The sequence below is a fragment of the Babylonia areolata genome, chromosome 7 (genome assembly GCF_041734735.1).
Source record: "Babylonia areolata isolate BAREFJ2019XMU chromosome 7, ASM4173473v1, whole genome shotgun sequence".
Classification (NCBI taxonomy): Eukaryota; Metazoa; Mollusca; class Gastropoda; order Neogastropoda; family Buccinidae; genus Babylonia; species Babylonia areolata.
This window is the reverse complement of record NC_134882.1, coordinates 44,744,925-44,767,424: the sequence shown is the minus strand read 5'-3', so window position 1 is coordinate 44,767,424 and position 22,500 is coordinate 44,744,925. Positions and strand designations below refer to the sequence as shown.

At 42.5% G+C, this 22,500-nt stretch overlaps 1 protein-coding gene across 2 annotated transcripts in view; it reads right to left on the bottom strand.

Moving 5' to 3' along the window:
- Positions 1–22,500, bottom strand: part of LOC143284279 (glycine receptor subunit alpha-2-like) — a 95,870-nt gene that overhangs the window by 64,821 nt on the left and 8,549 nt on the right. Inside the window, exon 2 of one of the 2 annotated variants that reach the window (XM_076590971.1) lies at positions 8,051–8,116. The exons of the other annotated variant lie outside the window; for it this stretch is intronic. Within the exon in view, the coding sequence (XP_076447086.1) occupies positions 8,051–8,116 (66 nt within the window). The remainder of the gene's footprint in view (positions 1–8,050; positions 8,117–22,500) is intronic. 2 annotated transcript variants of the gene reach the window in all.

Sequence of the window (22,500 nt, the reverse complement as noted above, 5' to 3'; positions counted from 1 at the left end):
GGATAGATGGTCGTGAGAGGTCAGTAAAATGGGTTAATTGCAGGGTGGAAATATAAAAAGAAAACCTTTAAATTCACATGATTCATATCGAGGATAATATCGTGGGTGCAAAAAAAAAACGACCATGACCCGAAAAGAGCCTTTGATTCCCACAGGCATAACCCAAAAAAGCAGTATGGAAGCGTGGACTAGTTTCCAAAGTTATGATGAACACGAATTTATGGATAGATGGTCGTGAGAGGTCAGTAAAATGGGTTAATTGCAGGGTGGGAATATAAAAAGAAAACCTTTAAATTCACATGATTCATATCGAGGATAATATCGTGGGTGCAAAAAAAAAAAACTACCATGACCCGAAAAGAGCCTTTGATTCCCACAGGCATAACCCAAAAAAGCAGTAATGGAAGCATGGACTAGTTTCCAAAGTTATGATGGAAATTTATTTTCTTTCTGAAACATATCACGAGACGGTTGCGTGTCACAGTACCGTCGCTTGAGACATCCCCAAAGAGGAACGGTGTGACGATGACTGTTGTGAGGTGGGTTATTTCACAAGGACAAGGGAGAAAACCATATTGGCCAATTCCCTGAGTGGGTACATTCTGACATATATTATACCTCCAATGCTTAGGTAAGCGTCAACGACACCGGTTTTCCTAGGCTTTCACCGATACGAATAAGCTGGTAACGAACCGAAACAGTTCATCGGAAAACACCCACACCTTATAATAATAATAATAATAATAATGGATACTTATATAGCACACTATCCAGAAATCTGCTCTAGGTGCTTTATAAAAACGCTTTTGTTAACAAAATACATCATATCTATGTTACATACACACACCAAAATGTGACTACACACACACACACACACACACACACACACACGCACGCACGCACGCACGCACGCACGCACGCACACACACACACACACACACGCTGCATACATACATTTTAACATACATGTGTATCTAACAGCTACCCTAACACATACGCACACATAGGCAGGCACAAACTTACATAAACACACGCACACACAATACACATTCATATACATGCATGTAGTTATGTACACATACATATGTATACACATATAGTCAAGCACAGCTAACGCAAAGGAAGTGGGCCTGCCACAATTGAACTTATTGCTGAGGGAAAAGGTGAGTTTTGAGACGAGATTTAAAAGATGCGAGGGAATCAGAATGACGGAGGTTATCAGGGAGCTTGTTCCACGTCTTTGGCGATTGAAAAGAAAACGATCTGTATCCATAGGTCTTACTTCTAACGTGAGGTATCCTGAGAAGTCGAGTATCAGAGGAAGAACCTTATAACCAAACTTATGGGTGGGATTCTTCTTCGGTATATTTCAAAAACCGAAACAACAAACAATGGTCTCATCAGTTCGGTTCTGAATGAATAATTCACGGCAACTTATACATTCTCATCTATAGAACACAAAAAGCCAAACAAATCCTTCGCATTCATGGGATGAATATAAATAAAGGGGGAAATAAAACTGTAGTGATTTCACAATATCATTGTCCTTTGTCATTTGAACACGAATTTTGCGACCCTCGTATGATGTAAGAAGCCATCGCACTTACTGCTATTTTTAATACAACATGTTTATTTATAAAAAGAAAAAAAAATATATATATATACACATATATTTATATATAAGATAAAAGAAAAAAAAATGACTCTGATTCACCACTACTGGACAAAGAATATAACTTTAATAGCACGTATTGTACGTGCAAGCTTTTATCAGCGATGCTACCTTTTGTCTGAGGAATTTTAGACGAAACGCTGTAAAAAAAAAAAAAAAAAAAAACAACAAAACCACTGAAATGAATAGCTGTGCGGTTCATCCCGAATTTCGCTTATCCTTAAAGGACCTCATGTTAATCACATAACTGATCAAAGGAAACGTGTTTCTTCCAACGTTCGGATGTCCTGAAGAATCTGATTAACAAGATCAGCAATTAAGTCCAAAAAGAAAAGACGAAATGTCACAGGCACAACTATAAAAAAAAAAATCAAACTAGAACGTGAGATGTTGAGGTTAAGGACAAAGAAGGATGCTAACTAGGTGTCGGTAGAAGTGGGAGGAGGGGGGGGGGGAGTTCACACTAATGAATTCATTTGGGATTGTGCTGAAGGCAGGAAAGATCTCAAGATGGCACAGAAAAACGGGAGAGAATGAACGAGACCGAGAGCGAGAGAGAGAGACAGACAGACAGACAGAGAAAGAGAGATAGTGAGGGAGGGAGGGAGGGAGAGAGCAAACGAAACGAATGTTTTGTTTTATTGAGGGAAAATGGTACAAGAGCAGTGGGATTGTTTCTATCCTGACCTGATGAAAGGGGATGATACAACAAACACGCAAAAAAAACGACATATAGACAGTCGGAGAAACAAAGACAGACAGACAGAGAGACAGAGAAAGACAGAGAGAGTGAGAGAGAGAGGAAGAAGAAGAAGAGGAAGAGAGACAGAGAGAGGTACGAAGTGAGACAGAGAGAAAGAGGCACAGACAGAGAAAGAGAGAGACGGAGACACAAAGAGACGCGTAGAAGATGGTAGCCTCGTGGGCAAAGCTCCTGACTAGGAAGTATGGTCCCAAGTTCGGTTCCCACAAACACAAGAGAATTTTTTTTAGTCTGCTCCTATCCACTGCAACATGAACGTGAATGGTAGACTGGGGGCTAGTCTTTTGGACTGAGACGGTCAACTCAGGTGCCGAGAGCAGCATGCACTCAGTGCACGTAAAAGAACCCACGACAGTGAGTGAAGTTGTCCTGGTGTAACGTCCCAAATTACACACATATATACACGTGTACATGCACTCATATACATACACACATGTATGCATGCGCGCGCAAACATTATGTGGAAGGAGTGTAACTTTTTTTCGTTTTTTTTCTTCTTTTATTGGGGGTGTGTGTGGGGTGGGGTGGGGGTGGGGTGGGGGTGGCCACGTCTTGGGACGGATTTTCATGGAATGTCTGGGGGGACCAAACCAGCATGGAGGGGGGGGGGCGTCCCAGAACGTCCCCATGGGAACGGGGGAATGTTTCTGGACACTAAAATGATCCCCGGGGGACGATTTAGGACAATGACAAGTCTCCCGGGGGACACTGACAAGAGCCACGGGGGACCTACGCGAGGGGGTGGGGGGCGATTTGGGACGTTACACTGGGTGAAACGTTTGGAGAAAAATCCACTGTTACATGGAAACAAACAGACCTACAGACAAAAGGGGTGAAGGAAAACGAAAACGAAAATGAAAAGAAGAAGCAAAGGACGTCTTATACAGTGGTCACACGTTCTTCTCGGGGTGAGCTAAATTCCTATGGAGAAATTAGTGTTCACAAGAAAAAGAAAGAAAAAAAGATGAAAAATTCAATGCAGAGCAGCATAAACACAATACATTACAACACACTTCTATACAGTATAACACAATACGATGCAATTACAGTACAGCACACACTGTGGCACAACACAGTACAGGTCAGTACAGTACACAACAGTACGACACAGCAAAGCACACTGTAACAGAGTACAGCGCAGAACAGTACAACACAGCAAAGCACAGCACAGTAGAGACGGTACAGTACACCACAGGACAAAACAATGCAGTACAGCAAACCACAGTAAAGTACAGCACAGCACAGTATGGAGCGCTACAGTGCAGCTTATAACTGCATAGCACAGCACAGTACAGCACAGCACGACACAGCACAGCACAGCACGGTACAGCACAGCACAACACAGCACAGCATTACAGTACAGTACAGGACAATACAGTATAGTACAGTACAGTAAGATGTTAGTATGTGGGGGAATGCATGAGTTGCGCGCGCACGGATATTGAGCTTGCATAGGGTTTCTCTCTCTCTGTCACACACACACACACACACACACACACACACACACACACACACACACACACACACACACACACACACTGCCGTCGCTGGAACTGGACAATTATCGAGTGTTGCAATTCCCAGTCATATTCCGGAGCATATGAGTTTCTGTTGACGATGCTTCAGTGAGTCCTCTGGGGGACACCAGCCCTTATTCCACATTTCACCCCAACAAAAAAGGATTGACAAAACATGACAAGATATTGCTGGACAGGACAAGACGACACAATATTGCCTTATCCCCTACCCTACCCTACCCTACCCTACATTACCCTACTATACCATGTGAATGCCATGCCATGCTATATCATACCATACCATGTTATGCCATACCATGCCATACATTGCACGCCACGCCACGCCATGCTATTCCACTCCACACTACACCACACCACACTTATTATACGCTGATATACCGCACACGGTTATATCATACACTGCTTCTCAACTACACACTACTATACATTACTACTCTATGCAACACAACACTACACCTCACTGCACCGCACCGCACCGCACTGCACTGCACTGCACTACTATACTATACAATACTTTACTATAATATATACTGTCAACAATGTTCAAATTGCCCATTTAACAAAACAGTTCTCGAGTAGCCGCGTTGCGACTTTGTGTGCAAACCAACACGGCTACTTCATCCTGCTGTAACTTGACGCTTCTTGTGACCTCTCAAATGGAGCGGGGGGGGGGGGGGAGGGGGGGGGGGGGCATAACTGTGCATCAGTAACACAACCAGTAAAGAAAGTGAATACGCAACTAGTGAGAAGGCCTACACGGTCACCAGCCCGGGAAGTGATTACAGCAATAAAAAGAAAAGTAACACATTCCTTCCAAGTCCAAGAGGATAGGCAAGCAGACAAAACTGCGACATTAACTCCAAGAGGATAGACAGTCGGATAAAAATTCGACAGTAAGTTCAAGAGAATAGACAAAGAGATAACTATGCGACAATGAGTCCAAGTGGTCAGGCATGCAGATAAAAAATGTGACAGCAAGTCCAAAAGGACAGACATGCGGATAAAGGTGCAACAGTACGGTCAAGTGGTCAGGCAAGCACATACAATCGGATAAAAATGCGACAGTAAGTTCAAGAGAATAGACAAAGAGATAAATATGCGACAATGAGTCCAAGAAGATATGCAAGCAGATAGAAATGTCATAGCAACTCCTAGAAGATAAGCAAGCAGATAAAAATGCAACAGCAGCTCCAAGACATTAGGCAATCAGAAAAAAAAATGCGACAGCAACTCCACGTTAGGCAAGTGGAAACAAACGACACAGTTCGTAACTTCAGGAAAAAAGCTAATAAATGAAAAAGTGGTTCATTAGGCGCTTTGGCAAGTGAAATAAACTGGAACTGTAACTTGGTAAAATGGCTAAGTAAATCGAAGTGGTAAAGTAAGTAGAAAATGGTTCAGTAACTCAAAGTGGTAAGGCAAGTAGAAATTGACTCAAAAACTCCCAGTGGTAAGGCTAGTTGGGGGAAATGGTTCAGTAACTAAAAGCGCTAAAAGTGTCAGGCTACTTGGGGAAAATGGCTCATTACCTCCAAGTGGTATGGCAAGTAGAAATTGTCTGCGAAACTCCAAAATATATAAGGCAAGTAGAAACTGGCTCAAAGCTCCAAGTGGTAAGGTTAGTTGGAGGAAATGGTTCAGTAACTAAACGTGTAAGACAATTTCGGGGAAATGGCTCAGTAAATCCAAGTGGTAAGACAATTCGGGGGAAATGGTTCAGTAAATCCAAGTGGTAAGGCAGTTTTGGGAAATGGCTAAGTTACTAAAAGTGGTAAGGTAATTTGGGGGATATGGCTCAGTAACTCAAAGTGGTAAGGCAAGTTGGGTAAAAATGACTTAGAAACTCAAAGTGGTAAGGCCAGCAGAAACTGGCTCAGAAACCCCAAGTGGGAGGGCAAATAGAAATTGGCTCAAAAACTCAAAACCTCCAAGTGGTAAGGCAATTTGGGGGAAATGACTCAGAAATTTTCCAAGTGGTAAAGCAAGTAGAAATTGGCTCAGTAACTCTGAATGGCAAAGCAAGTTAGGGAAAATGGCTCGGAAACTCCAAGTGGTAAGGTAAGTTGGGGGCAGTAAGTCAGAAACTCCTAATGGTACAGCACGTTGAAATAAATGGCTCAGTAACTCCAAGTTGTGAGGCTAAATGGAGAAAATTGCTCAGAAACTCCAAGTGGTTTGGCAGTTTGGGGAAATGACTCAAAAACTCCCAAGTGGTAAGCCAAGGTGGGAGAAATGGCTCAGAAACTCAAAGTTGTAAGGCAAGTAGAAAATGGCTCAGTAACTGAAAGTGGTAAGGCAAATTGTGGAAAATGACACAATACCTGGAGATAAAATAGAATATAATATGTCTTTATCGCCAAGTGTACCGGGGTCACAAGGAATATTATGAGCTATAAACTAATTCCATGAAGTTGGGCAAACCGAAATATATGGCAAGTAGTTCAAGATCGTTAAGCAACCAGGAAAATGCCATCATAAATACTTTCCATGAGGCAAGCAATCAGAAATATATGGCATGTAATTCCATATCAATAGGCAAGGAGGAAAACGCCACAACAAATAGATTGCATAAGGTCGGGCAAACAGAAATATATGACAATCAATTCCAGATCTTTAGGCAAGCAGGAAAATTCCAACACAAATAATTTCCATGAGGTTGGGCAAACAGAAATAATATATGGTAAGTAATCCCAGATTGTTAGTCAAGCAGGAAAAATCCAACACAAATAATTTCCATGAGGTTGGGCAAACAGAAATATATGGTAAGTAATCCCAGATCGTTAGGCAAGCAGGAAAAATTCAACACAAATAATTTCCATGAGGTTGGGCAAACAGAAATATATGGTAAGTAATCCCAGATCGTTAGGCAAGCAGGAAATATCCAACACAAATAATTTCCATGAGGTTTGGCAAACAGAAATATATGGTAAGTAATCCCAGATCGTTAGGCAAGCAGGAAAAATCCAACACAAATAATTTCCATGAGGCTGGGCAAACAGAAATATATGTTAAGTAATACCAGATCGTTAGTCAAGCAGGAAAAATCCAACACAAATAATGTCCATGAGGTTGGGCAAACAGAAATATATGGCAAGTAATTCCAGATCGTTAGTCAAGCAGGAAAACGCCAACACAAATATTTTTAACTGCCATGAGGTTGGGCAAGCAGAAAATAGGCAAGTAACTCCAGATCTTTAGGCAAGCAGGAAAAACGCCACCGCAGTTAACTCCCATTAGGTCAGGCACGCAGAAACACAAGGCACGTAACTCCAGATCTGTAGGCAAGTAGGAAAATGTCACCGCAAGTAAATCCCATTAGGTTCGGCAAGTAGAAATACATGGCACATATTCCAGATCTTTTGGAAAGCAGGAAAACGCCACCACAAGTAACCTCCATGAGGTTAGACAAATAGAGTATCAATCAGTATCAGTAGCTCAAGAAGGCGTCACTGCGTTCAGTCAAATCCATATACGCTACACCACATCTGCCAAGCAGATGCCTGACCAGCAGCGTAACCCAACGCGCTTAGTCAGGCCTTGAGAAAAAGATATAATAATAATAATAATAATAATAATAATAATAATAATAATAATAAATATGATTTAAAAAAATAAAATAGAAATAGAAATAATAGATAAATACATAAAAATACTACTACTAATAAAAATAATATTTATAAGGCGCAAAATCTTGATTAAGTCAACTCTAAGCGCACAGACAAAACAATGATGATAAATAAGCAAATAAATGTAAAACATAGACACACGTTCAAGTAGAAATACAAGGCCAGCAACTCCAGATCATTAGGCAAGCAGGAAAATGCCACCACAAGTAACTTCCTTGAGGTTACGAAAGCAGAAAAAACGGGAAAGTAACTCCAGATGGACGTACGTAGGCAGAAACAGAGAAATGGAGCCAGTTAACACATCAAATATGTCGACAAGCATGGAAGAGTAAAATCCATCAGACGGTTGTTGTTAGGCAAAGCAATTGGGTGAGAGGGGGGTTGGGGGGGGGGGGGGGGGGGGCGGGGAATCCAGTAATATGGCCAGCAGTGGAGCTTCATCAGAGATTACCTGGAGTACCGGTCCCAGTTTATGGCTGCCTGCTGTTCAGGGGATGTGAACATACTGCGACATCGTCTGCAACATTGACGCAACACACCCACCACGTCACGTGACCAACACCAAAAGCGACTAAAAAAATAAAAAATCAATCTGCAACCGAGCATACCAGATTACGACAAAAAAGCACACACACACAAACAAAAAGAAATAAGAAAAAAAGACAATATAATAGAGTATACATTTTTTTTAAGTGGGGAAAACGAAATGAGCACAGACAACAACAAAACACACGAACTATGGCAGTCGCCTGCAAACCAATAATAAGTGTAATAGATATCTAATAAATACACGAATGAGTCTACCAATGATGACTGGGGGGAAAAAACAACATTTGTGAATAAACGCCAGTATGTGTAAGAAACCGAAATGTTGAACAAAAAGGAGATGGAAGGGGCAAGTGGAAAGGAGACTGAGTGAGTGAGAGACAGACAGACAGGTAGATACAGACAGATACAGACATACAGACAGACAGAGACATATATAATGTGTATGTGCAACAAAACGGTTAAATCATCAGGATGACCAGCTGATAACTATAGTTTAAAAAAATAAAATAAAATAAAGATTTTAGTATATATATATATATATATATATATATATATATATATATGTGTGTGTGTGTGTGTGTGTGTGTGTGTGTGTGTGTGTGTGTGTGTAAACCAAATACAACATATCAATGACTAAGGCAATTAACAATACGTGAAGGAGACCAAAATGTTGACAAGGGGAATGGGAAGTGAGGGAGGAGTAAGGGGAAAAGGGAGAGAAACAAAGACAGAGAAATGGTAGGTAGGGGGAGAGAGGGGGCAGGGGAGGGGGGGGTGGGCAGAGGAGAGATGTGGGGAAGAAGGGGAAGATGGAGAAGATAAAGGGCAAAGAGGGAAAGGGAAAGACAAGACACCTGCTTTCACCGTTTGTTTCTTTTTCTTTCTTTTTTTTCTTTTTTCTTGTTTCTTCTTCTTTTCTTTTTTTAACAAGTGCAGATCTGCTCGTGCTCACCCAGGCACAGTTTCATTTACCGACGACGTATCATCAAGTGACAATCGAGCTCTCTCTCTCTCTCTCTCTCTCTCTCTCTCTCTCTCTCTCTGTACCCCTCATTATCCCCTCGCTCACTATGTGGAACTTAGCTTCAAAGCGAGATGTTGACAGCGCTACCTATACAATTATATGAAATATGTGAAAATGTTTCACATGAACCGAGTTCAGTTCACTAATAAAATCAGTGTACGGGGGTTATCCTATCTAACTTCCTCTCTCTCTCTCTCTCTCTCTCTCTCTCTCTCTCTCTCTCTCTCTCTCTCTCTCTCTCTCTCTCTCTCTCTCACACACACACACACACACACACACACACACACACACACACACACACACAGCTCACCAGAACAGATATCACACTCCGCCACCACTCTGGAACCCAAACACGCTTCTTCTGATGCCAATAATATGATGCCCCCTCCCTGTCCTTGAATCGATATGAAGGCAAAAGCTATGAATCTCTGATGCCTGTGACTGTTCCGTTACTTGATTCCCCTCTGCTGCCGAATTCTTCCTGTTCAGTGCGGAATAGCCCAAAGTTGTCTCGCCTGCCATAACTGTCGCCAGCGACAGGTTTGACAGACCTCGTTCCCCAAATCGTTGCCGAACACGAAATCTGTCGCCGGCGACAACTTTTATCTGCCCTCGTACCCACATAGAATTTGTCGCCAGCTGGAACTTTGTCGCCAGCGACGACTAATCCAGAACAGTTTCTTTGAAATCTTGTGGGGCTATGTAGTAATTTATTCTATAAAAAAACCCTCAAGTTTGGCAACATTCTCTCTCTCTCTCTCTCTCTCTCTCTCTCTCTCAGACAATTAATTACACTCAGATAATCAGATAAAGAAAGAGACTGAGTTCAGTTCTAACTACTCAGAGGCGTCACTGCGTTCGGATAAATCCATACACGTTACACCACATCTGCCAAGGAGATGCCTGACTAGCAGCGTAACCCAACGCGCTAAGTCAGGCCTTGAGAAAAAAAAAAAGGGTAAGCAGATAGATATCGGTGTATAAGTAAATAGGAAAATAAGAGACAGGAAGATGTATATATGCATCAAAGTTAGAGAAAGAGATAGCATTAGATCGCTACAGACGCGAATACAGACAAGAAGTGAATTATCTCAAACATGTCACTTCCGCCTCAAACTTGTCGCAAAGGACAACAATTTTTCCACCTGCATCGAACGTTATACTGTCTCCTGTTGAATCACTTTCCATCAACATTAACAGTGTTGTTTTGCATACCTCACACATATCACTGAAGAAGAATCACCCTATTACTGCACTAAAGTAACTGCAGTGCAGTTTAGTCGCAATTCACGTAAAGTGTGTATCTATTTCGCAAGGGCGACAACTTTCGTTTCGGTGACACTTTTCGCAGGTGATAATTTTTGGGCGGAAGACCGGTATCTTACAGCGATGCATAATTCATGACAATGTGCAATTTTCACCCTGATGACCCTAGAGTGAGATAGTTTTAATCCTCAGTTTCTCAGGTTTGTGTGTGTGTGTGTGTGTTTTTAAAGCAGGCGCCGTCGTTAGTAATGAAATGGTAATTTCATATTTAATTATCATAATTTTCTTTGTAAGGACACGGCTGAAATTGGTGTAATCTTAGCAGGACGGGCTGGTTAAAAGGTTAACTGGCTGTTTGGGTGATTGACTGGCTGGATGGCTGATAATATATATATATATATATATATATATATATATGTGTGTGTGTGTGTGTGTGTGTGTGTGTGTGTGTGTGTGTGTGTGTGTGTGTGCAGACAGATAGATAGATAGAGGAGGATTCTTTTATCGATTCCGTCAGGGTGGATATTTTCGGAGTGGGGGTGGTTTTGTTTTATTTGTTTGTTTGTTTTTTTCTGCAAATATTTGAATGGCCTCCCTTGTCGACGTCTCAAAATCGATTCATGGAAACTTGTGAATAGGAAAATCAAATCAAACTGGGGAAGACAGTAGGCTCTCTCTCTCTCTCTCTCTCTCTCTCTCTCTCTCTCTCTCTCTATTTATCTGTCTGTCTATCTCTCCACCTTTTTGTCTCTCTCACACACGCACATGAAGGTGAAGATGTTTGTGTGCCTGTGTGTTAGGTGGTTTATTAAGTGTACGTGCGTGTACATGTACGTGTGTGTGCATACGTGCGTGAACACATAACAAAAATCTTTAAAAACTGCAAAAGCAAAATCTCTCTCTCTCTCTCTCTCTCTCTCTCTCTCTCTCTCTCTCTCACACACACACACACACACACACACACACACACACACACACACACACACACTACAAAACCAAAACAAAACAAAACAAAACTTTCACGTAATTGACCAGAAAACAAAGCCACCTGTTTTCAGAAACCGCATAGAGCCACGTTCCTTGAAGGATACAAGCTTTTCGTTTTCTGTCTGAACAATCTTGCTGTCATGGTCAGTGCATCTTACCCTATGCATCAGTGGCGTTTCTGTAACGACATTAACACCTGCACAGTGTACACTTTCTGCACACGAGAAAAAAAAAATTTAGGTGGCTCCAGGACACTGTGCACTTTAAGCTACAGCCTAAAAAAAAGCGTGAACTTTCACCTTCATCAAAGAACTGTGTCTTCAAGACAGCGTACACGTAAAGATACAGCGAAGAATGGTGTCTTCAAGACAATTTGCAGTTATACCTACACCAAAGAACTGTGTCTTCAAGACAGCGTACACGTAAAGCTACAGCGAATGATTATGTCTGAAAGACAGCGTGCACTTATACCTGCAGCGAAGAATTGTCTTCCAGACAGTACGCAATTAGACAGACAGCGAATGATTGAGTCTTTAAGACACCGTGCACTTAAACCAACAGCGAAAATATTGTCTTCAAGACAGTGCGCAATTAGACCGACAGCGAAGATTAGTATCTTCAAGACAGCGTTCAGTTATACGCACAGAGAAGAACAATGTCTTCAAGACATCGTGCACTTAAAACTACAACCAATAATCACTAATGTCTTCAACACAGCGTGCAGTTACACCGACAGAGAAGAATGGTATTCAACACAGCGTGCACTTATACCTACAACGAAGAATGATGTCTTCAAGACAACGATCTCTTATACCTTCAGCAAAGGATGGTGTCTTCAAGACAGCGTGCACATAAAGAATATAGTCTTCAAGACATTGTGGAGTGGTGGCATAGTGGCAAAGCGGCCAACTAGGAAACGAAGGCCCACTGGTTCGATTCCTTTACACGGACCTGGATTTCTTTTACTTCCTCTCCACTGAACCTTGGGTGATGGTCTGGACGCTAGACTTTTTTTGATCAGACCATAAATCGAGGCCCCGTGCGCAGCATGCTTTTAGCGCACGTACAAGAACTCACTGCAACAAAACGGATGATCCTGGCAAATTTCTGTAGAAAAAATCTACCAGAATAAATTGATAGGAAGACACATTCATCTGCGGATGAGAAAAAGAAAAATGGGTGAAGATGCACTTTGGCGATACGCATCGTCTTCTTCTTCTTCTTCTTCTTCTGCGTCCCTAACAATGTGAAGGGTCGTTGGGGGTCCTCACAGATGAACTGTTCACCAGAGTCCCCCAGCTCTGTCGGTTGTGAGTCAAAGCCTGTGTCCCTGCAAATCATTTTCCTGTCCATTGTGTCAGTATTTTACCTAACCGCACCCCCCCACCCCCCCACCCCGCAACCCCCTCCTCCTCCCCCGGTCCCCCATTGTCACCCTCCCTCAGCAGTTCCATGGAGTTGGAGGAGTGTTTGAGCACGGCAACAGGATCTTGTTACCTGACCACAGCAGCGCAGTTTGTCATTCTGTTACCAACGGAAAAGTTCTTTTGCCAACAGAAGATTAAATTCGAGTTCATTCATTGATTCATTCATTAATTCATTTATTGATTCATTCATTCATTTCTTCATTCATTCTGTGTGTTTGATATGTGCAGTTTCAGTTTCAGTTTCAGTAGCTCAAGGAGGCGTCATTGCGTTCGGACAAATCCATATACGCTACACTACATCTGCCAAGCAGATGCCTGACCAGCAGCGTAACCCAACGCGCTTAGTCAGGCCTTGAGAAAAAAAAAGGTGAATAAATAATAGATAAGCTTACATAAATAAATAAATAAATCAGTTTCAGTTTTCAGTTTCAGTAGCTCAAGGAGGCGTCACTGCGTTCGGACAAATCCACACACGCCACACCACATCCGCCAAGCAGATGCCTGACCAGCAGCACAACCCAACGCGCTTAGTCAGGTCTTGGGGGAAAAAAAAAGGTGCGTACATAGAGACATTCCATTCTCACCCTCGTTCTCATCCATAACCGTAAACGGGCACTTTTTATCAGCCTTTTTGCCTCCCGCATTCTCTCGCATCGAGAAGCATGCATGCCGATTTCAGTACCATAAAGAGATCTCTATCGGGGCAGCAATATAATACTTTCTGGTTGCTGCGGTATGTCTTTGTAGTGTGGTGTGGTGTGGTGTGGTGTGTTCAGTGGAAGGGTTCTTTTGCTGCAAGCGGCACGTGTTATTATGCAGCGCTGGTCACAGAGCAGACAAGAATTGATTCTCTCTCTCTCTCTCTCTCTCTCTCTCTCTGATTCAGCTTGCGCCCCGAGGGACGAACACGAAGAACACAGACACACGCGCGCGCGCGCACACACACACACACACACACACACACACGCGCGCACGCACACACACGCGCACGCACACACGCACGCACGCACGCACGCACGCACACACACACACACACACATTTTTTAAATACTTTTTTCATTCCATTTCATTTTCAAATGCCCCAACGTACAGTACAGAAAAAACAAACAAACAAACAAAACAACCAAGAAATAACCTAATAACCTTTCCCCAGCCTAAATCGAACTTTCATTCTCTCCCGAAAGAAAACTCCACCCACTACAGCCAACTGCACTGCTACCGACCCAAGAGTCGTGTGTCGACCACATTCGAATCACGCTAACTATCGATGTGAGCTGATTCTACTGAGTGTGATCAAACAATGGATCTTTCTCTCCCTCCCCCCCACCTCTCCCATCCAACCCCCAACCCCCTGACCCCCTCAAAAAAAAAAAAAAAATAAATAAATAAAGGTTAGAGGTAGGGAAACAAACAACAAAACACTATAGTTACAGGTAAACAGGAAATGTGTCCCAGAAAATATATCGAAAAGGAATATATAAAAAAAAAAAGACACACAATATCTTCGGCTGCAAAACTGAAAACCTGACACCCCCAACCCCCATTTCCCCCCATCATCATCCCCCCACACTCCAAGTACCCCCTCATCCCCCAAGAAATGTCTCAAAGAAACATGTTTCCTGAAAAGATGGCCGGAAAAAAAACACACAAGAATTCGCACAAGATGTCAACGGAAGGTAATTCCAGAACGGCCGGAAAGTTGGGGGGGGGGGGGGGGGGTGGAGGGGGGGGGAAGCAAGTTCTTCAACAAAGTTGCTGCCCTCCAGCTACATGACAAACGGTAAAATGGGCGGTAAGTATGTAAGTTCAATATAAAAAAAGTTACAAAAGTGTTCTATGAGAATGTGACATTCATTTGTCCACTCTTTTCTACGTCGTTTTGTTTTGTTGTTGTTGTTGTTTGTGTCTTTCTTTCTTTGTTTTTGTTGTTGTTTTGTTTTGTTTGTTTTTTTGTTTGTTGTTGTTGTTTAGTTTTTTTGTGTTTGTTTGGTGGGTTTGTTTGTTGTTGTTTTTTGTTTGTTTTGGGGTTTGTTTTTGTTTGTTTGTTTGTTTGTTTGTTTGTTTGTTTTGTTTTGGGTTTTTGTTGTTGTTGTTGTTTTTAACGGAAATAGATTTTGAGTACACTTATAACTGGGTGACAAGTTGTCAAATGACTTTTTGGTTTTCGTTTTTTTCTCTTTTGGTCAGTTTAGGCACTGTAAACTATTCATGACAATGTACATTTCCTTCCCTAAATTAAACCATTCTATTTCTGAAAGGGGCGGAAAAGATACACAATACCTATGGAAGAGACATAATACAAGAAATGAGGGGTTCTAAAACAGAGAAAGACAGCCACCCCCCCCCCCCCCACCCCACCCACCCCCCCAAAAAAAAAAAAAATGACGGAGAATGGCAGACAAAAGAGGCTGGAACAAAGAAGTGGAAAGAAAAGATAATCTTATTCATGAATTCAATCATTTTTCGTCTTTCTTGTCCTTTTTTGTCATCTACTGTTTGGAAAATCTATGTAAATGTCACCATATGAATGAACTAATTACCAAAGAAAGAAGCGTTAAGAAAGATGGCGGCGATCATCAAAGATTTTAACGCCCAGCAGCAGTACTGCTTTTTGTTTTCTTTCTCCCCAACAGTAATCCGATTACGTCGTGACATTCGACAAACAAGACTCGCACAGACGACCTTCTGTCAAAATGGCAAATCACTCCTTGCGAGGAGTCGCTAACTTCCTCTCCAATAGTTCCCTCCCCCCTCGCTTCCTTCCCCCCCCCCCCCCCCCCCCCCCCCTCTCTCTCTCTCTCTCTCTCTCCTCCCACCCCCCCCCCCCCCCCCTCCTCTCCATATCTTTCTCTTTCCCTCCCCCGTCCCTCATCCCCACTCCCCTCAATCCCATCTTGCCCTGTCTCTCTCTTTTTTTCTTTTTTTTTTTCTCGAAGGATGCAGAGGACATTCGACGTAGAAAGAGCTCAGGTGATCTCTTGCCTCTCTCACAGAACTTTAACCCTTTGACTGAGAAACATTGGTGAAATCAGGTAAGAGCGGCATGAAAGTGAAGTACAGTTTGTTACTTTTTGTGTAACCTTTAAGTGGTGTAACTGAGTTTGCCTAACGAAAGTAAAAAGCAACCCAAGGATAAAGAAATCCAGAAAAAGAACTGTGACTGACATCCTGACTGTAAACTGTCACTGAGGCGATGGTCCTTCACTGACATCCTGACTGTACGCTGTCATTGAGGGGATGGTCCTTCACTGACATCCTGACTGTAAACTGTCATTGAGGCGATGGTCCTTCACTGACATCCTGACTGTAAATTGTCATTGAGGCGATGGTCCTTCACTGACATCCTGACTGTAAGCAGTCACTGAGGCGATGGTCCTTCACTGACATCCTGACTGTAAGTTGTCATTGAGGCGATGATCCTTCACTGACATACTGACTGTAAGCTGTCATTAAGGCGATGGTCCTTCACTGACATCCTGACTGTAAGCTGTCATTGAGGCGATGGTCATTCACTGACATCCTGACTGTAAACTGTCACTGAGGCGATGGTCCTTCACTAACATACTGACTGTAAGCTGTCATTGAGGCGATGGTCCTTCACTGACATACTGACTGTAAGCTGTCATTGAGGCGATGGTCCTTCACTGACATATTGACTGTAAGCTGTCATTGAGGCGATGGTCCTTCACTGACATCCTGACTGTAAGCTGTCATTAAGGCGATGGTCCTTCACTGTCATCCTGACTGTAAGCTGTCACTGAGGCGATGGTCCTTCACTGACATCCTGATTGTAAGCTGTCACTGAGGCGATGGTCCTTCACTGACATCCTGACAGTAAGCTGTCATTGAGGCGATGGTCCTTCACTGATATACTGACTGTAAGCTGTCACTGAGGCGATGGTCCTTCACTTACATCCTGACTGTAAGCTGTCATTGAGGCGATGGTCTTTCACTTACATCCTGACTGTAAGCTGTTATTGAGGCCATGGTCCTTCAGTGACATCCTGACTGTAAGCTGTCACTGAGGCGATGGTCCTTCACTGACATCCTGATTGTAAACTGTCACTGAGGCGATGGTCCTTCACTGACATCCTGACTGTAAACTGTCACTGAGGCGATGATCCTTCACTGACATACTGACTGTAAGCTGTCATTAAGGCGTGGTCCTTCACTGACATCCTGACTGTAAGCTGTCACTGAAGAGATGGTCAGTCACGGAAATTATGATCGAAAGCTGTTACTGAGGCGATGATTCTTCACTGACATCCTGACTGTAAGCTGTCACTGAAGAGATGGTCAGTCACGGAAATTATGATCGAAAGCTGTCACTGAGGCGATGGTCCTTCACTGACATTCTGTAGTCGGAGGGAGGGAGATGGTAAGCGGAGGCAGAGGCGAATGGAGATCGGGGAAAGGGGGTGGCGGGATGAGGTGAGAATGGGGTGGAGGGGGAGGGGGGGAGGGGGGCACTTCCCTTGCTACCCACTGAATGCCTTGATCCAAGTCAGGTGGCTTGTGAACGGTCAATGACGGCTTCAGCTTTTCTCGGTCCTTCAGTGTCGTGGACTCTTTGACAGGCAGATTATTGTTTTGAATCTCTTTTTTTTCCTTTCTTTCTTTTTTTCTTTCTAACGTTCTTTCTTTCTTTGGTGTTGTTCTTTCTTTACTTCGTTTTGTCTGTCGACCTACCCCACTTTTTGGTGTTGTTGTTGTTGTGTTTTCGTTCGGTGATTTCAATGACTCATGTCCTGCACGATCTTTTTTCTCTCTTCTTGCTTCCTTTCTTCCCTTTCTTTTTCTTCTTCTCTCTCTCTCTCTCTTATGGGTGTTTTTTTTTTTTGTTTTGGGTTGGGGGGTTTTTTTTGTTTGTTTGTTTTTTTTCCTTTTCTGCCCAACTTCAAGGTTTTGTCCTTTCTCCACATTTCTTTTGTATTTCTTCCCTCTATTTTGTTCTGTGTATGTCTGTTTCCTGACTGTCATTTTTCATTTTCTTTTCTTTACTTTTTTTTTCTTTTTCGTATATTTTTTCTTTTCTTATAAATAGAAAGCTACGGTAGGCTGTCAAGGCCTTACAAGTGCACTGTTTATGCGTTAGGCATCGCTCTCTCTCTCTCTCTCTCTCTCTCTCTCTCTCTCTCTCTCTTTCCTTCTCGCTCTCTCTCTTGTGGTGTCGCATATCACAGATTAGTTTGCACGCTTTGACATCTTGAAATTGTAAATGAAGCTTTCCTGTAATTCTGTCGGTTTTCTTGTCGGTTTTCTTGTCTTTTTTTTTTTTTTTTTTTTTTTTTTTTTTTTTTTTTTGTCTTTTCTTTTTCTCGTGAAAAGCGCACACCTAGTCATTGCACTGGTCAGGGTCATGAAAAACTGGTATGTGTGTGTGTGTGTGAGAGGTGGGGGGGGGGGGCCTGGGAGGGACGATGTGGGGTGTTGGGTGTGCGGGTGGGAGAGTGGTGGTGGTGGTGGTGGTGGTGGTGGCGGGGTGCGAACTGACCTTCATTTCACGTCGCAAATCATCAACACAAAGCGTGCCCTTTGGTCAACAAGACAGATTCGGCTGACCTACGATTTGATCGGAAATGAATTGATAAAGTAAATACAAAAAAAACATAAGGTAAACAATAAAATCAAGACATGAGAAAATAAATAAACAAATAGATAAGGAAACAAAATAAATGAATTAACTGAAATCAAAGAACGAATACAGAAAAAAATGATAATCAATTTTCAATAAATGAATACATTTCTGAGCGCGCGCGCACACACACACACACACACACACACACACACACACACACACGTACATATGTACACATCCATATCTATCTATCTATATACATATATTGTCAATGTATCTAGAAATATATATATATATATATATATATATATGTATATATATATATATATATATATATATATATATATATAATGTGTATGTGTGTCTGTAGTTGTGTGTGTGAAAAAGTGTGTGTGTATATATATATATATATATATATATATATATATATAGTGCAAGGTTGGGTGTTTATTCCATTTACAGCGCCGCCGCCACCCCTCCCGTCTCCAGCCGTCTACGTCCTTCAACCCCACCCCACCCCTCCACAAAAAGGACGAATGGAAAAGAAAATGAAAAAGCCTCATGGGGGAGATAAATAACCAACACTCAAGCAAGCCGCTTCTTTTTCTTCTTCTCTCGATGTCCGTGAACTATCCAGCGTGTGGACACGCCAGTCGCTATTCATTAACACGCGACAACCATCGCTGCCTTGTCTGACCAGCCTCGTTCTCTCTCTCTCTCTCTCTCTCGACGACTGGAGAGAGTGCGGTCGAGAAAATACTGACCAGAAATCAGCACTGTCGTGTCTGGTTTTGTCGTGTCTTGTCTTGTCTTGTCTTGTCTTGTAAGGAGAAAAGGTGGCAAAATGGTTAAGACGCGTATCTAACGAACACAGTGTCCGTGAGGGTCAGGGTTTGAATCCCGGTCTTGCTCTTTCTCTCAGGTTTGACTGAAAAAAATGTAAAGTGTCCAGTCATTCGGATGAGACGATAAACTGAGGTCCTGTGTGCAGCACGCGTTTGGCGCACTGAAAAAGAGCCCAAGGCAATATAAGTGTTGTTCTCTGACAAAATTCTGCAGAAAAGAAATCCAGTCTGATAGGTACACAAATAAGTATGCATGCACTCAAGGCCTGACTGCTACGTTGGATTATGCTGCGCCGTGTCAGGCATCAGCCTAGCAGCTATGGTGTCGCGTATATGGATTTTTCCGAACGCATTGACGCCTCCTTGAGGAACTGAAATTGAAAGTGCTCACGTGTCTGTTTGACTGCTTTTTGACTCACTTGTGTAAACAAAGTGAGTCTATGTTTTAACCCGGTTTTCGGTTGTCTGTGTGTGTGTGTGTGTGTGTGTGTGTCTGTCTGTCTGTGTGTCTGTGTGTCCGTGGTAAACTTTAACATTGACATTTTCTCTGCAAATACTTTGTCAGTTGACACCAAATTAGGCATAAAAATAGGAAAAATTCAGTTCTTTCCAGTCATCTTGTTTAAAACAATATTGCACCTCTGGGATGGGCACCAAAAAAAAATGAAGCCTAATTATATGCAAACTGCATTTACTGTTATATTTATATTTTTTTGTATTCTCTAAACTTGGCACTTTGATCTGATATTCTGACCCAACAACAAGAGCAGTCATTATTATCATTTTTTGTTCAAACAGGAACTTCTTTTGCTAAGCATGGAAGTTATATTTATTTTGCAAACGTTTTGGTGCAGATAGTAAAAAAAAGGGAAATTACCCTGTAATTAATGCTAGGGGACTTAATTCGCTTTAAACTGATCTTTTTCATCTTAAACAATACATTTTGAAATTATACTCAATACATGAAAAGCTTGGATTTTATCACAAGTGAGTCTTGAAGGCCTTGCCTCTCTTGTTTTGTTTGTGAGACAAGAGCCAGAAACGAGACTCATGAAATGTAATGAATGCAAAGGCCACCAGCCTGTCAACATGAAAAAGACCTACACATGAAAACAATGATATTATTAAGGAAAAAAAAAACCAGATCCAAGAAAAAGAAAATAGTCATTTGGTTACGCATTTTTTATTCAACAACAGACAAAAACACACACAAAATCACAGTCCGTCCGCTCCAAAACAGAAAGCATAGTAAATAAAAGTGGCAACATCTCTAATTACACAATCACCCATCTTTGGTTTTGCAATAAAAAGGCGAAGTACTGTCAATTTTGAAATGCTAACACACACACACACACACACACACACACACACACACACACACACACACACACACACACACACACACACACACACACATATATATATATATATATATATATATATATATATATATATATATATATATATATATATATATATATACTTTAGTCATTTGGATGAGACGATAAGCGGAGGTTCCGTGCAGTTAGCGCACGTTGAATAACCCACGGCAACAAAAGTGCTGTCCCTGGCAAAATTCTGAAGAAAAAGAGAGAGAAAAAATCCACTCCAATGATTTACACGTGTACGCCAGACTGAAGTGAAGCCTGACTGAATGAGACAGGAATCGAAAGACGAACGCCAAAGCTACGAGTCCACTTCACCCAGTCAGACGGTCTCTTGTGCCAATGACTTCGTGTTTGGAAAGCACTTGGAGTTTGGTCTCCGTCTGCGCATTATAAGTATCAAGAATAGTATACAGAGAAAGACATACTATAGAGACAAAGACGGACAGACAGACAGACAGATACAGATCACAGAAAAACGGAGAAGCGGACAGACACAGGCCAACAGTGACAGACATACTGGGGTGTATTTGGTGGGTGCAAGTTTTATGGCATGATATCTATCGTGTTCTTTACTTTGTTTGATGTTCTTTGTTTGTTTGTTTTGTTTTACATGGGCGATAATAAAAATTAAAGAAAAGAACCCGCAATAGACAGGAAATGTCTGTCAACGTCAACACCATTTTGTTTCAGTTGATTCTATTCATTTTCTTTTTCTTTCTTTTTTAATTTCTTTTTCGTATTTCCTTTGCAGCTAGCTAGAAGAATAAAAACAACAAAACATGAAATCTGGAAGCAAACTTGTTTTGAAAAGCACGTGCTAAGCACTTCGCTAATTGTGTGGTGGTTTCTCCATCATCATGCACCAGCCGCCCTCTCCCCAATCCCCACCCCGCCCCCCTCTCAACTCCTACCCATCACCCCTACACCCCAACCCCACCCCCAACCCCTGCCACTTCTCCTCTCCCATCCCCTGTCAAGTCAGTCCGACCTGTCCTGCCCTTACTGATCAAGTTTACATGCACCGTCTGTCTGTCTGTCTGTCTGTCTGTCTGTCTGTCTGTCTGTCTCTCTCTCTCTCTCTCTCTCTCTCTCTCTCTCTCTCTCTCTCTCTCTCTCTCTCTCTCTCTCCTCTCTCCACACCCTCTCTCCTTCTCTCTCTCTCTCTCTCTCTCTCTCTCTCTCTCTCTCTCTCTCTCTCTCTCTCCACACCCTCTATCCTTCTCTCTCTCTCTCTCTCTCTCTCTCTCTCTCTCTCCTCTCTCCACACCCTCTCTCTCTCTCTCTCTCTCTCTCTCTCTCTCTCTCTCTCTCCACCCCCTCTCTCCTTGTCTCTCTCTCTCTCTCTCTCTCTCTCTCTCTCTCTCTCTCTCTCTCTCCATCCTCTATCCTTCACTCTGTCTGTCTGTCTGTCTGTCTGTCTGTCTCTCTCTCTCTCTCTCTCTCTCTCTCTCTCCACACCCTCTATCCTTCTCTCTCTCTCTCTCTCTCTCTCTCTCCACACCCTCTATCCTTCTCTCTCTCTCTCTCTCTCTCTCTCTCTCTCTCTCCACACCCTCTATCCTTGGCTCTCTCTCTCTCTCTCTCTCACTCTCTCTCTCTCCACACCCTCTATCCTTCTCTCTCTCTCTCTCCACACCCTCTATCCTTCTCTCTCTCTCTCTCTCTCTCTCTCTCTCTCTCTCTCTCTCTCCACACCCTCTATCCTTGCTCTCTCTCTCTCTCTCCACACCCTCTATCCTTGCTCTCTCTCTCTCTCTCTCTCTCTCTCTCTCTCTCTCTCTCTCTCTCTCTCTCCACACCCTCTATCCTTGGCTCTCTCTCTCTCTCTCTCTCTCTC